Raw genomic sequence first — 15,999 nt, 5'->3', positions numbered from 1 at the left:
CTGCTTTGGCAGGCTGTCGGTCAGGAACTTTGTCCCTGTAAGGTGGAGTGAGATCTGGGTGACTGACAGCAGAAAGCTGCTGCTTAGGCTGAGCCTTTTCTGCTTCAACATGTGGTTTTGTAAGACTTCTGCCATCTTCTCAGATAGCAGTGCACTGGATTTGTGTAAAGGCAAATCAATAATTTAGATTCCTTACCAATCCTGAATAGATTTCCTGTCAATTTAACCAGTTCTTTGATGTGTTGGTTTGTTTGTGTTTCTTTTCCTGCCAACCAGTGCAGGAATAGTACCTGACACGCAGAATTTCTAGGGGGTTTTTTTTGTGTCAGTTTGAGGACCCTCAGCACAGCCCTGAGCGTTGTCTACAGCATCACTTTTCTTCTTCTGTCATTGCCTGCACCTCCCAGCTCCTTGTGACTACACTTCCCATGGATTTTACTGCCTCGTTTGTTTCTCTAAATAAGTCTCTTCAGTTAAGGTCACTTACCACTTACCTAGGAATCAGAACAACGTGTTGTCTTTACGTACATGCTGCTGATTTGCTAATATTGCTGTTACAGTTTCTGGTTTGGTTTTGCAGGATGAGTGGAGCAGCATTCCCATCTCCAGCTGCCGAGATGGCAGAAATTAATCGCCTTCAGTATGAGATGGAATACACTGAAGGAATCAGCCTGCGCATGAGGGTCCCAGAAAAACTCAAAGTAGCTCCTCCAAACACTGACCTTGAGAACGGCAGCCAGGAAGGATTTCCAAGTGCCAGTGTAACTATGCAAGTTCCAGAGCGGATTGTAGTGGCAGGTATGGCTGCATCTCCCTACAGGTGAAAACTTCAATTAGTTCCTCAAGTTTCTGGATGGAAAAATTAGGTATTGTTATGTTTTTAAAAGAATAATCTGTAAATTGCTTTCTGGTTTTCAAACAGTTAATGCTTGTTAACTTTGGCTTAGGAAATCTCTTAGGCTCTGAAAATGTTTCTTGTATGGTTTTGGTGTAGCTTGTAATGGAGACAGGTAGTGAATTAATTATGAGCAGAAGGTTTAATTGCTGATGTTTCATCTTACTAAACTATTTTTGGAGAAAAAAATAATGTTTATTGATTTCCACTTGATTTTTATTAATGAACTACAAGCTTAAGTAACTGCAACAAGTTTTGGGGATGTAATATGCATTAGTCATGCAAAATGTGTTTCACTTTGATCAGAATGCTAACTGTGTTAAGAACCTGTCTGGTTTTGGGTGGACTCTATCAAAACTATTTCAGTCTTTATGGTCATGGGCTTTACAGTGACAGACCTGGAACTGCTGAAGGTCTTTCAGTTTAAAAAATGTGTGACATGCATATACTTTATGCTTTGGCATCCCCAGTCACTTGTTTCTAAACATACACATCATTAATAGGACTATGCCTAGTGCTCTCACTTGCAGTAACAGTTGATGTGGCTCAGGTTTCCTCAAGATCGTTGTTCTCAGAGAAACTCCTCAAATAAATGTCAATTAACATGCTCTTTAGGTGAGCTTTAACAATAGTTTTTAACATGCAAGACCTGTTAAAGGAAGTTATATTTCATTATTTGGTATAGGCAGAGGAAGGAACTGCTGTGATGTCTTTTTGAACTTTGCCCTCAGGCCTCAGAACAGTTTGCTGTCTACTGACAACTGATGTTCTTGCAGGTGATAGTGGAGACATGCCATTTTCCAGACCAGCAGATCTTGATGTTCTTCAGTCTACTTCATTGAAACCACTGGCATTGAAAACTCCTCCCCGTGTTATTTCTCTTAATGAACGACCTCTAGATTTTTTGGACCTAGAGAAACCTCCTCAGCAGACACCTCAAAGCGAAGAGGCCAGTACTTCTTTTGCTTTTTCCTTAGACCAGAAGCATTCTACTAAAGAAAGTGCAATGACCAATGATTTCTCTACTGTGGTGCACATCAACTTGGTGCTAACCTAAGCTGGGAAAAGATGAGAGTATTTTTATTAGCCTTATAGTAGTTCTGGTTATGATTTAGAAGTGGCAAATGACCTGGGCTTGCCATGCACTGTAAGCTTACACAGTACTTACAAAAGTCAAGTTCTAATTAGAACTACTGCAGATACTTCTAGCAAAAAAATACTTTTGATGAAGAGCAAGCTGTAAGTTATTTTTTTTTTTTAATTTACAGTTTATCAGAAAGCAAACTAAAATTGTTTTATTGTGTATAGTTAACATCTGGACTTCATGGCCAGATGAGAAAGCACCACAGATAATGAGTTTTAACAAAACGGACCATCAGCTTCAAAGAATGGTTATAACATTGGCATCCAGGTGAATGGTGGCAGCTGCCATCTTGAAGGCAATAAAAATATTTATGAAGCTGCATATTCTACAGACTTCTAAAATACAATAGAAATGTGTTTATCTCTGGTGATTGGAAATAATCCTGGAATGGGGAAGTCTGGAAGGGACCACTGGAGGTCATCTAGTCCAAGCTCCCTGCTCAGGCAGGATCCCCTAGAGCTCATTACTCAGAATTGTGCCCAATAGACTTTTAGATAACTCCAGAGAATAGTCAAAATTCTGTTGGTTGATAATTTTGGCATCAGATCCCATGGATAGATAACAACAAGACAGCAACAACTTTGGAGCTTGGTTTTACATGTACCAGCATCAGATCCTGCCATCAGTTGTTGTCCTCCTAATCTCTGGGAAACCCATGAAAATGTGCCTAACATAAGGCAACCCTAACCTACAAACCTGCAGTGCATATTGATGTGTCCTGGAACTCTCTGTCTCCTCTCTCTGTCCCTTTGATGCAGGTCCGCTCCGTGGGACGGCTGAAGAGAGAACGTTCCATGAGTGAAAACGCCACGCGACAGAATGGCCAACTGTCCCGGAATGAATCCATGTAAGTGGAGCAGCAGGGTGCAGGGACACCACTAGAGCTTTGTTACACATTTCCTTTGTTCCTTATCTCCCCATTAGTTGCTTTTTCCAACTAATATTTTGGATGTTGTGGCAAGTACATAACTTTAACTGTTACAAGGCCAACATTTTGCTTGACGTCTTTGCTTTGTATCTAGTGAGGTGACTCACTTGTGAAGCATTTTCTTGCAGTGGGTGGGTGGGAGTGTTTGTGGGCTCACAGTTGGTGTCACCAGTAACTGTGAATTGCTACTTCAGGAGATTTTTCAGTTTGTGAGTTGGTATAATATTTTTTCCCTCTGAATTTTCAGGAAGTTTAGTTCTTTGTGCATCAAAACATTCCCAGTTCTCTCACTGTTGCTATATTTGTTCGGTGGATGAAAATAATTTTTATTTCCTCATCAATATTAGAATAATTTTTCTTAGTACCAGTGTACTTCATGTATTGGAACCTTAATCTTTTGAGACCAAAATGACAAGTAGCATTTAGAATTGGAAACTTCATCTATTGTTCCCATCCAAGGTAGCAATTCTTAAGATGCTTTCTGAAGACACACATATCTGTAGATAAGCTAGTCTTGGATTAATCAGATTTTATTCTGAGTGACAGCATCTTTCCACGTGGAAACGACTGTTTTTGCAATGTAAGCCTTAGGAAGCTTTTAGACGTGAGTTTTAATCCAGCTGCCTTAAGGAATACTTTCCTTAGAAAAGATTTAAGGCTTAAAAGATGGGATTGATCTGTCCCAATGCAGACTGTAGAACACTATTGCTAGATCACCACAAACATAATTTACAGTAACTAGAAGGAAATAAGTGCATGACCTACTTAGGGTCTACCTATTTTTAGTCTAAAGTAGATCAAGCAAATTATGTCCTAGAAATGCCTATTTTCTTCTATTTACAGCACGGGCACTAGGAGGGACAACGGGTGCTCCATATCTCTCCACCTGTCAGTTTGTCTAAAACTGGTGAAATGTACTCTGATGCATGTTCCAGACGTGTTATAATTCTTCCCTTCTTCCAGATCTTCATGGAAATGTTGTTTCATGTCTTCCTCTTCTCACTTAATAAGACTTTTGATCCATACAAGTTTATAGAGTGCGCATATAGGTAGTCAAGTCTGCAGAGTCATACATATTCACTGAGCTGGCAAAGTAGATTTGCATCCTTAAGCTCCTGATCACCTCAGTCTCCAAGTGTTCTATCAGCCTACTAAGTGCCCAAGTTCCCTGTGGTATCAGTCATCCAGTTATGTCCTGTTGAAAGGACACAGTGGAATTTCACTGCAGGATTGGCTTTCTCTAGCGACTGACAGCTTGCACATGGTACCTGCTGGAATAGATCTCCCTCAGGTCTCCCCTGAGCCTCCTCTTCTCCAGGCTGAACACCCCCAGCTCCCTCAGCCTCTCCTCATGGCACTTGTGCTCCAGTCCCTTCACCAGCCTCGTTGCTCTTCTCTGGACCTGCTCCAGCACCTCAATGTCCCTCCTGAGCTGAGGGGCCAGAACTGAGCACAGGATTCAAGGTGTGGCCTCACCAGCACCGAGTCCAGGGGCAGAATCACTTCCCTGGTCCTGTTGACCACACTGTTCCTGATCCAGCCCAGGATGCCATTGGCCTTTTTGGCCACCTGAGCACACTGCTGGCTCATGTTCAGCTTTCTGTCTCTCCAAACTCCCAGGTGCCTTTCTGCCTGGTACTCTCCAGCCACTCTGTCCCAGCCTGGAGCATTGCATGGGATTGTTATGGCCAAAGTGCAGGAGCAGCACTTGGCCTTGTTAAACCTCATCCTGTCGGAATCAGGTCCCTCTGCAGAGCCCTCCTGCCTTCCAGCAGATCCACACTCCCTATCTCAGTGGTACAGGGAGTTGTTTCTCTTCTGTTGTCTTTCACTGCTTGCCACCCAGTTGCATGCAGAGACATTTCTGAGAACTTTTTGGCAGTTGGGCTCCACTAAAGGCAGCAATTCTCAAATGCTTTGCAAAAACCTGTGACTAACAAGTAGGTACCTGCTGGTACAATAACTGTGCAGCAATAGTGACAGCTCTCTAAATTACAGTCCCCCTATTTATAAGGATGCTTACTGAAGGATTACATTATTATTCAAGGTGGCCCAGATCAGATACTGTCCCAAGAAATAAAATGCCACGGTTCCAGTCACCTCTTGCGACTAAGGATTGCACGTAAGCCTAAGAAAACCAAGAGTGTGTTTAATTCTGTAGCTCTCTGCAGTACTAATGTTCTGACTAAGTATCTGTAGTGTAGAATATAAAATTTGAAGCAGCCTTTGCTACACTGAGTGTGTGGTTTCTAATTTTGCTTCAGGGTTTCTCAAACTTGGCCAGGTTGTTTCCCCGTGTAAAGAACATAGGGAAAAACACCTAGAAGCAAATGAAAGGGACAGCTTCAATGTATGACTGTGTTGTAAAGAAAAAATTAAATTTCGAAATAGCTTTAGTTTGTTTGACACTTTTTTCCGTGGCTGTTTTCGAATAGCTGGAGAAACAAAGCTTTTTGTTGGTCATTGCCAGCCAGGGTTGAATGCAAGGATTCTACTTCTGTGTTGGAAGTCAACAAACCACCAGGAGTGCACGGAAAAGTGGACAGAAGTTAATTTTATTTTTTTTCTGCTCCAACCTTTTCCTTAGGAAAACACATCTCTGCAGAGTTCAGTTTCACAGTTTGAGAAATTCTGTTCTCCATGCAAGTCATGGAGGAAAAGGTGATGGTGTGCATGTCTCTAATGAGAATACAGTCTGTCTATGTGCTTGAAATTAAAGTAACCTTAATTAGTTAAATCTGTTTGTCTCTCATTAGATACTTCTAGACCTGCAAGTTGTGGACTGCTTGAAATAAAGCCTGTGTACATCACAAATGCTTTGAGGAAGTTTAGGGGAGATAACTGCTGAGCTAAAATCTCTGCATATAGTAGAATGTTACTGTGCTCTTTCCTAGTAGTGTCTGTAATTGCATGTTTGTTTTGGTTCCAAACTCTGGAATTGAGTGGGTTTTGTAACCAGGGAGTGCTAAAATAAGTGGCTGGAGCTGTATATAACAATTCTTCTCAGAAATTTGAAACAAAATTGTACCTAGGACTAAGCGCATTTTACTGGGAACAGAGGGGAGAAGGGTGATGGCCACAATGTCTAAGGATAAGTGCTCACACTAAATATTGGAGAACTTTCCTTATGTTAGAGATTTATTTTTCCTTATGTCATCTGGGCTGATATGTATATCAGATATTTGCTTCCTAAAATTTCTTCTCCATGGTCTCTGACATAGTCCAAAGAATTACCATATGTTTGCAGGACAGTAATGCTGAATCTTGAAAATGGAAGACAGAAGAAAAATTTGGCTTCTTCCCTCCCAGTCCTGACATTTGAGCCCCTCATAGAATTATTCTCATTGATTTTTCTTTATTATATTCACTCTCAATTGAATCAGCACATGTAACTTTGTTCTAGAGAATTTTGTGCAGTTGTAGTGAAATAGGGGTATTTTGGGGGGGATTATTTTTAATTTTTTTACATAAGTCTTTGTATGCAAATAACATTGCTGTGGTTTTTACAGTAATACCATTCTGGGCAATGGGAATTGCACCATTTCTTCTATTTTGCAATATGTCTCAATGCTGTTTGCTGCCTGTTTTTTTAAGCTGTCTTTCAGCCTGTTCTGTACATTTCTGAAGTGATGAACAGGAAAAATTACTTTTAATGTAGAACATACTAAAAGTTCAAGCCTTCAGCTCTTCCCTCTGCCTCAAGCCTCAAATCCACAAGGAGTAAAAATCCTCAGAAATTCACTGTAGTGGCAATATCTCCATACCTGCCCCTGCTTTTTGATATTTTTCTAGTGAATATTGACATTTCCAATGCAAGTCAAGAGTAAAATGTATAGGTGTGACCACCACCATTGCTTGCAAAGGAGAAGTCATCATAAATGTAAAAGTAAGGTGTGTTCTACAAGTCTTGGAGAATAACAAACCTGTAAATATGGGACTAGATGTTTCTTGATGTATCCTCCTCCTTTTTACTTTCTGTGGTCCAAATGTACTCCATGGCAGGATGAAAAGGTCTCTGCAGTCTAAGTAGCAAACAGTGACATTCTAAATCCAAAAACTGTTGGAGCAAAGCACAGGTTACTAGGAAATGTATTGAATTATGGATGCTAATTGAGGACTAAAAACTATCCCAAGGTTTAAAGGGCACAATGACTTGCTCTTGGTTATCATTTGTATTTACATTTGCAATTAATTTAACATGAATTACTTCCTATTAAAAAAGATCTTACTTTAATTAAAGTTTCCAGATTGAAAAGAACCCCAACTTGTTGTGTGCAAGAAAATATGGATAGTCAGTTTGAATGTAAAGAAACATGAGCAAATCACAGGCAGTTTATCCAAACTAATTTCTCTCTACTAGACAAGGTTTGTACAACCCAAATGGTCATGTTTGACTTTCAGTCCTGCATATTTTAAATAACATTTTTTGCATCACAGTCAACAAGTTAATCACGTAACTTGTCACTGGGATATGAATTTTGTGCTTTTTTTGGAGTTTGTTGCAATTGCCTTTAAATGCAAACCAAAACACTACCTTGGTCTTTTGTCACAGCTTCAGAACAGTTTTGTTGAAGGGGCTCTGTGGGAGATCCTCCTTACTGAAAAAGGCTTGTGCTTTGAAAAGAGATTGTGTAGGGTTCTCTTAAAATGCCAAAGCTTGTGAAAACACTTCTCTCATTGATACCAGTGAGGACTTGAATACTGACCTCAACAGGTACAGATTTAGCTGTGTGAGTACTTTCTCTAACTAACTTGTATAACAAAACTGTGTCCTTGGATTACAACTTGTGTTTGTTTCTGAAGAAAATCTGTAAATGTAGCTCGTAATCCTTAACACTACTAGAATCTGGGAGTGTTAGCTCACAGTGGTGGGAGAAGGGTAAACCAAAAGCAAGCAATAAGCATTTTGGAATGGGGTCTATCTGAAAAGCTTTTTTTTTTTTTTTTTTTAATTTGAAATCTGACTATAGTATTTCTCTCTTCATTTACTATGCTTGTACGAACAGTGTGACACCATCACTGCAACAGGCTCGTGTCTGTCCTCCCAATATGTTACCTGAAGATGGAACTAATCTTTACTCTGCTCGTGGCATTTTGTCGTTTATCCAGTCTTCCACTCGTAGGGCTTACCAGCAGGTCTTGGATGTGCTGGATGAAAACCGCAGGTGATTGGTTGTCACTGACTCTGCCAGCTCTTGCTGCTTTTTTTTTTGTTCTGTTTTGTTTTTTATTTGCTCCTTTTTAGTGGAGTTTGGTTTCTGTTTACAAAACAATGATATGAAACTATTTGCTTTTGCTTTCCTTTGCTTTCACAATTCATAAGCAATTTAAATGTCCAAAATTCACATTTCAAAATGCTTCTGTTTCAAAGAGAGAGGATTGTTTTGGTTTCCTTCCCTATTAAAAAAAAATCAAATGAGGAAGGGTTAGCCTGTGACTGCAAGGGGTTTTGTTGTTCTAAGATGGTCAGTGTTTTTTCTGCAATTAATACTTGAACCTGAGCCTGCAAATTTACTAGCCTTGTCTTCTGCTTTTTTGTTGGTGAGCAGTGGTGCAAATCAATAAGATTGGGTTGATGTTGTCATAAAGCATTAAAACAAATGTGGAGAAACAGGGTAGAATATTGTGCAAGGCATTGTAGATGCTGCTGCTGATAATGTGTCAAGACTTGAGGCGGTTTCAGTTCATATTGGGAGTAGCTGTCTCTGGTTGACACATGATGATGGTGACCCTGTGGGATGCTGAGAGCAGGAAAGGCAGTGAACACTGAAAGCTGTTTGCTCCTCTGATTATTGCTGTCTCCAATTTAATGGATAACCTGACCCTCTGAGAGGTAATGAGCCAGAACAAACCTCATGGCAATCCCTGTATAATATCTCCATTCTCTTCAGTGGCGTTTTGCCTACTTGATGTATCCTTGGTCTGCTTTGATCTGGCACTTGTAAGCATTACAAGAATGGCATGTTTAACACTATGGAAACATTTCTAAAGGCTAATAATGGCAGTATTCATTTACCAAAAGCATTTTTCATTTTCCTAGCATGCTAGCACAGAAGTTCAGGTAAAACATGCACACAGTCTCTATTGTAGGGCTAGGCCAGACCTCTAGGGCTTGCCAAGAGGTCAAATTAGAGGAGATAATTGGCAAGAACATTGGGAGGAACTGCTCATTGCTCCTGCAGCTCTTCAGTGTGAGCTGTGCTAGCAAGTTCTTTGAAATTAGCCATTTTCTCCTGCTACTATCCCAGCAGCACACTTAGTATTTGTAGTGTGAAGTTGAAATGACTTGCTTTCTAGTTGTTTTGGTAATGAAATGTGACTATCAAGCCAATCTTACTGTGGATGTCTCTGTGTTTGCAGTCACTTTCCAAACTGGCACCTCCTAGAGCTCACCACGTTTGCTGACCTGACAGTATGTAAATGCCCATATTAACATTCCTGAATTGTAGGGAATTCCAGTCTTGCTGGCCTTAATGTTCTTAAAGTGGGACTCAAAAAAAACCAAACAAAATGAGCTGCATAGTTCCCCCTGAAATTCTTTGAGTTGGATGTTTACCCAATGAAATATGTCAGGTTGTAGCTGGTCCATTTTTATGCCTGTCAACAGTTGGGCATCAATACCTTTTTTTCCTTATCAATATTAAATTTAGATGGAATTCCAAGTTTGTTTTACCAAATTAAAGCTCCCAGATAAGGAGGAATTGTACTGTCTGTGAACGAGAGCATTTATGGATGCTGTGCCAAGAGTCCTTGTTAAAATCTAGATTGAAGCACTAGCCCTTTCCCAGCCTGCAGTGAAGCTGACAGGTTTTATTCCTGGCTTCCTATATGCATGTTGTTGCCTGAGTTTTTCTTGGATTCTGGAAAACAAACACACATGCATATATGCATTTTGAACTTACTTCAGTCATCAGACAGTTTCTAGGGTTCTGAATATTTCAAAAGCTTCATTACTGCTCCTGGTTTGGGTTCATTTTTGAGGTTTTCTTACTAACCTTCCCAGAAGGAATGGGAAACCTGTTCCTAGTCACCTATGGACAAATAGGTGCCAAAATAATGAACTCTTCAATGAGGTGGAAGTGTATTTTTAGGTCCCCACTGTTACAGCTGGCGTAGGAATGTGAAATTTGGATGATCACCTTGCATGGTTGCAAAATACTGTTCATTTTAAATTGCTCCAAACCTGCACTCTTTTGCTCTGTGTAATGTGCTTTCTATCTCAAAACCTTATCTATTTTAACAGTTGATGCTTAATACTAGAAGAGATATTTTAGAGTTAACAAGATCTGACTGTGTGTTACTCACTGGAAATATTTTTAACTTGTTTCATGGCTTGTTTGTTGTTTTTTCTTTTTGCAAAATATTTTCCAAACTGCTAAAACTGCTAACGGTAGGTGCTGATTGTGCTGCTGCAGATAATGAATTATGCCTAGTTTAGCCAGCACTGCTCACATAATGGGTTTTTTAAATGAGCAACACTTTAATGATCACTGTTTACACTATCTGTTTACTCTTGCATTTCCTTCAGCTTGGACAAGGACAATAGGTCAGTTTTGTTTTCTAGTTCTAACCATTTTTCTGTTTCAATTTCTGTCACATGGCTGTAGGGCCTACACCTAGAACCCTTTAAACACTGATCTTTTATGCTCTAGGCAACAAAAAAACCACCCCAAAACCAAACAAGCCCCAAAAAGCTTCTCTGCCTTATAAGGGGATTTTAGCAACCTCTTAAATACAGGAAAAAAGGCAATTCCGTATCTGTATAGAGCTGTGTTGAAATCTGTACTTTATCTAAATTATTCTTTGTCTCTTGAGTCAACACATTTTTATTTAGGAGAAAAAGAAGCATGGAAATTTTTTTCCTTTCTTTAGGATAGCCTTTCTAAAAACCTACCATCCTTTCTAAATGCCAAACTTCACCCACATAAACAAATCCTGAGGGGTTATGAGATGATTTTTTATATTGAGCAAGTTAATGATGTTTTTGATTGTAGATCTAAAATGACATGTGAGGTAAGACCATCAAAGAGGCTGCACCTGACTTTGGATTGGGGTAGTGAGTTCAGAAGAAAATGAAATGGATCTGCAAATGTGAGGGAGGCTGGGAAAAGCTGTATCTATTGCTGTGTTGAAGTAGCTGTTGTAGCACTGAGACAAGCAAGTCGAGCAGTGTGATCCAGTCACTGTCCTTTCTGTACTGTAGAAGTTTATCCAGATCATGTCCAGAACATGTCCATTAAGTCCTACTGCCTATTCTTCTGGGCACTTTCTGAGACATCCAGAGGTGTTGTGAAGCACAGTGAGAGATGAGCACAACTGCTGCCTCTGCTGAGCCTAAAGAGGCTGTGCTGGCCTCAGTCTGTGGTTACAGGAACGATGGAAGTTGGGCCCAGGTCCCCATATTGTCCCCACCGTGTTGTTTTCCTCCCAGACCCTATGTTTCTTTTGCATGCTCTGCTCTAAGCAGCAGAAGGCAGACCAGGTTCAGTTGGTCCTTGCCTTATTGCCTGTTTTCCCACTGTTATTAGATTGCATTACTCTGCATTCCCTTCAAGTTTCAGGCTGCTGTTTATTTGCAGTGAGTACCTATGGCCTTGGTGGCTTCTTCTGGTCATGTGTTAATGTTTAGGATGGAATTGACAGAAGTAGCCAAAGCATTCAAAGTTTTAAAGTGCTCTTGCTCAGTGTTTAAAAAAAGGCCTTGTATTTATAGCTTGCCTATGTTACACTTGGGTATTCTCTACTTACTGAAAAACTTGCTGCTGATTTTGGGGTAAGGTGTTCTCAGTTATGAGGCCACTGTGATCCATATAATCACTTTTTTTTTGTAGATGCATAAAACCAGTAAAGTGGAAAGTGTGGGAGAGGTAGGGGAATATTCTGGTGATCCTTTTTCCTGTCAAGTGGAGGCTGAGAGGTGTAAAGTTGGTGGATGAGAGGCTGGACATGAGCTTGCAGCCCAGAAAGCCAAGTGTATCCTGGGCTGCATCCAAAGCCACATGGCCAGGAGGTTGAGGGAGGGGGTTCTGCCCCTCTGCTCTGCTCTGGTGACACCCCACCTGGAGTGCTGCATCCAGCTCTGGGCTCCCCAGCACAGCAAGGACACTGACCTGCTGGGGCATCTCCAGGATGATTAGAGGGCTGGAGCACCTTCTCTATGAGGAAAGGTTAAGAAAATTGGGATTGCTCAGTCTGGAAAAGAGAAGGCTTTGGAGTGACTTAAGTGCAGCCTGAAGGAGCCTACAAGAAAGATGGAGAGAGGCTATTTACAAGAGCATGTAGTGACACGACAAGGGGGAATGGCTTCAAACTGACAGTAGGTTTAGATTAGATACTAGGAAAAAATTCTTTACAGTGAGGGTGATGAGGCACTGGCACAGGTTACCCAGAGAAATTGTGGATGTACCATCCCTGGAAGGGTTCCAGGCCAGGCTGGACAGGGCTTGGAGCAACCTGGGCTGGTGGAAGGTGTCCCTGCCCATGGCAGTAGATCATTTTTAAGGTCCCTTCCAACCCAAACCATTCTAGAATTCTATGAAAGAAATAAAATGGGAACTGCAAAGCAAAGGAGGAAATCATGTGCAGCTTTCTAACAGCCTGGCTCTGTTGGGAAGTGGGATTCAAGACTGATTGAATCCCACAGCACTCTGGCTTTGTTCCTTACTGTAGCCCTGAACTGCCTCGAAGCCTGTGGCTTTCTCTGGGAAGGGCAGTGTGAATTAGGATTGATTAGTTTTGCAACAGCTGTAAAACTTTTTTTTGGCCACAAAACAGCCCAGAGGCTGAGTTTAGAGAGCATTGGAGACCTATTGTTCTCCTTACACAAATCCTGAATGTTGTCCCGTGTCAGGTGGTGTGGGAAATGCTCCCTGGATACTGACACACTGGTGTTCACATATCTGCCAGGTAGTTACAGGTGACTTGGGTTTGCAGAGAAATTTGTGACCTTTTCTGTAGGTGCTGTTTGCTGAATTTCTTTTGCCTTCTCTAAGTGTTTAGCTGTAGGATCTGTCAGATTTTAGACTAGCTGAATTATTTCTCTGATTAGGAATACCTTTTTTTGATAACTTTATGTAAGACCTCACACATTTAGGTAAGAATATTCTTTTATTGTATGTGTTGGAAATGAGGCTTTCTGTTTTATAAAACACATCGTGGCTTATCTTAGGTGCTAGAGAGAATGACACTGTGGTATGCACTTCCAGAGTAGGATCTAATAAGTTGTCCTAGTAAGTATTGCATAGGTAGCAGAGTTTGCCAAGGCTCCTAGATGCTGATCCTTCTAAGTGAAACTAGTGGTTGTGATATTTTTGCATGGTTCTTTCTGGTTTTCAGGCCAGGCCACAGGGCTCTTCCAGCCACCCCAGCACCAAGGCTCTGCCTCCTGCATGTGCCTGCTCTGTAAGACCTCATACCTAGCTTCTCTTTGTCTTTACAGCCTGCAGCACACGTGGGTTAAGTGCATGGTACAAGTATCTTTGGTTGGCATTGGGAAAACTAAAGAGATTGAAAACATATTCCAGACTCTGGAACACTTTGTCATAGCTATGATGTGGAACACTAATGCCTCATTACCTGGGGCACTGGAAACACCTGGGACCAGCTTGGTCAGAAGGTGCTGCTGGTATTCACATCTTCTGCAAACTGGAACACAGTAACTTCTTATTGCAAGCATGTATGTAGTGGCAGCAATTAAAAAAAACAAACTGCCTTTTCTTCCTCTCTGCCTAGAAAGGAAAAGAAATTCAAAGAGCAAAACTTATAATGATGTTCAGACCATCTACTTGAAGGTTTTAGTCACTTCTTCCTGGAGAGATCTACCTCCCTTCAGGCTATTCATGATCCTTAGGCTACTAGCCCAGTTTTTCTGAATTACACCTAGCAGGGATGAATATAGAAAAAGACAAATCTTCCCTTTCCCTGGAGGGAGGAGAGGATGATGAAAAGGGCTTTTATAAGTAGGTGCAGATACATTTTTTTTTTCCCCACTGTTGTTGGGTGAGGTGTTAGTTTTGTGGGTTAATTTTTTTCTAAGCTCAGGTTTCCTATGGTTATTTTATAAGGCTGATAATCTCCACCCAAATCTATTACAATCATTTGTCTTCCATGAGTGAAGCTGTATTATCAAAAATTTGCTTTGTCTTAGCTGCAAAAACTTTCAGTGTTGATTAGATTTGAGTAAGAGAAATAAGAAGGTGCAACTTGGAACAAAATTAGTAGAAATGATATTGTATTGAAACATGCAGTATATGTGGAAGTACTTTGATGTTCCTTTGTTCTGTGTGTTTTACCTCTTATCTCTGTCATTTCCTGTTTCTGTCTTGTCCTTTCTACATACACAAAACTGCTGTAGACCAATGTTACGTGGTGGGTCAGCTGCTACCACTTCCTCTAACCCTCATCATGACAACACCAGGTAAAGAGCCTTTTTTTTTAGTCATGATCCACTAGCTTAGATCCTAAAATGCTGATTTCTGTTTCCCTCTTCCTAGTGATTTGATTTTAAAATGCAATGCTCATTTTTATGCTCCCTCTCAACTCTTGAGATATTTCAGGCCTGTATTCCTTACCCATGCACAGACCTCAGGTGTCTGACAGATACAACGTGCTGCAGAATTCTGACTCAGAGCAAGGTGTGAGGGGAGGCTCCTAAACTACATTAGTGGTGTAGTTCAAGTATTTTCTATTTAGTAGTGATCTTGCTAGCAAATTTGGCCTTACATCAACTAACTTTTGCAGGTGTTCTCAGCAACGTGCCTGTGATTGTCATTGCTGAATGTCTTTTCACTGCCATTTTCTTGGTGGATTGACATAATTTCAGTGAAACTGGATATCAGATTGACACATAATCTCAAGGTTAAGATGATGGAGAAAACGTAGTACCACATCCATTGTTCCCATTTGCACTTCTGGGTTTTCATCAAAGTGGAGGTTAGATCTGTGCCTAAATAGAAACTGAATTCAAGCAAGTGATTCTTCTCTAAATCAGGAATTCAGGTTTTGAAATGGTCCAAGAGATATCTCAAGGGATTTCTTGCTGGTAACCATCTGGATTTAACACCTGGAATGCTTTGGAAGTTGGTAGAGCGGCAGTGATACACTGACTTTGTATTAAATTTATGTGACCTGGGAAGGAGGCATGTCCATCTCACTGGAATGCTGAGCCTCCCTGATTTCCCAGGGGATGGTGAGGGACAGCTGTGCTGTAGAACTGGCAGCATTTTCTGGGGTTTTTACCATCTACTACAAGTAATAAATAGCTAACAAAAGACCCTCCTCAGAAATCTCTTTGGCTTTGAGAGGACCTGTAGAGTAAGGAAAAGCTGATTTATTTTTTTTGGTGTGCAAAGCTCAAGGATTTCATTGTTATTGAAGTCCAGACTAGTGCAACTCTCATCTAGAAATAGCAGTTCTTACTTAGAAACAATATGTTCATGAACAGGGATACATGAAAACTTGGCTGTTTGGCTGTTTGGGGCTGAGGGGGTTGCCTGAGCTCAAGGTGTTCTAGAGAAGTTTCCTGAAGTGATCAAAGAACATGCAGTGCAGAAGTAGTTTCAGCACTTAAATGCATTCTGCAAGCTCCAGAAATTCTATTAACACATATTCTCATTAGTCAAAGTTGTCCATTAACTGTTATTAAATGCTAAACATTCTTTTAGGTATATTTGTTGTGAATTTGGTGGCCTTGACATTGTTTTGTTCAATTCCCTAAGCTGTTTGCAGCAGTTGTTCATGGGTCCTAATGAGAAAGCAAGTCAAGGGAAGCCAAGATTGGAAACTGAGGTTTTAAGGTAGAAAATGAGAAGCTCAGTCAGTGGTAGGTGGAGCATCAGGAACTGCTTTTACCCATTAAGTGAGGGAAACAAGTGTGGTTAAGAGGGAGCACTTGGATGATCACAACACATACTTTACTAGATTTTCTGCCACTTCCCGACTGATAGAAGTGTCCTGGCTTTGATTAACTGCCCTGGAGTTAGAATAATGCTGTCCCTGAGTAGCTACATCAGGAGAATTGAGAGTGCCCTGGGA

The 15,999-nt window shown here is 40.8% G+C and overlaps 1 protein-coding gene across 7 annotated transcripts in view; it reads left to right on the top strand.

The window, feature by feature from the left end:
* Window positions 1-581: 581 nt before the first annotated feature.
* MFF (mitochondrial fission factor) overlaps window positions 582-15,999 on the top strand; it is a 17,254-nt gene continuing 1,836 nt past the window's right edge. Inside the window, exons 1-6 of one of the 7 annotated variants that reach the window (XM_009077355.1) lie at window positions 582-798; window positions 1,672-1,844; window positions 2,798-2,886; window positions 5,015-5,089; window positions 7,974-8,132; window positions 14,321-14,383. In XM_009077355.1, coding sequence (XP_009075603.1) covers window positions 582-798; window positions 1,672-1,844; window positions 2,798-2,886; window positions 5,015-5,089; window positions 7,974-8,132; window positions 14,321-14,383 — 776 coding nt within the window. The remainder of the gene's footprint in view (window positions 799-1,671; window positions 1,845-2,797; window positions 2,887-5,014; window positions 5,090-7,973; window positions 8,133-14,320; window positions 14,384-15,999) is intronic. The other 6 variants (XM_009077356.1, XM_009077357.1, XM_009077359.1 and 3 more) reach the window with 6 other exon arrangements.

Source organism: Acanthisitta chloris, unplaced genomic scaffold (genome assembly GCF_000695815.1).
Source record: "Acanthisitta chloris isolate BGI_N310 unplaced genomic scaffold, ASM69581v1 scaffold4426, whole genome shotgun sequence".
Lineage (NCBI taxonomy): Eukaryota > Metazoa > Chordata > Aves > Passeriformes > Acanthisittidae > Acanthisitta > Acanthisitta chloris.
This window is presented reverse-complemented; position numbering and strand designations above follow the sequence as displayed.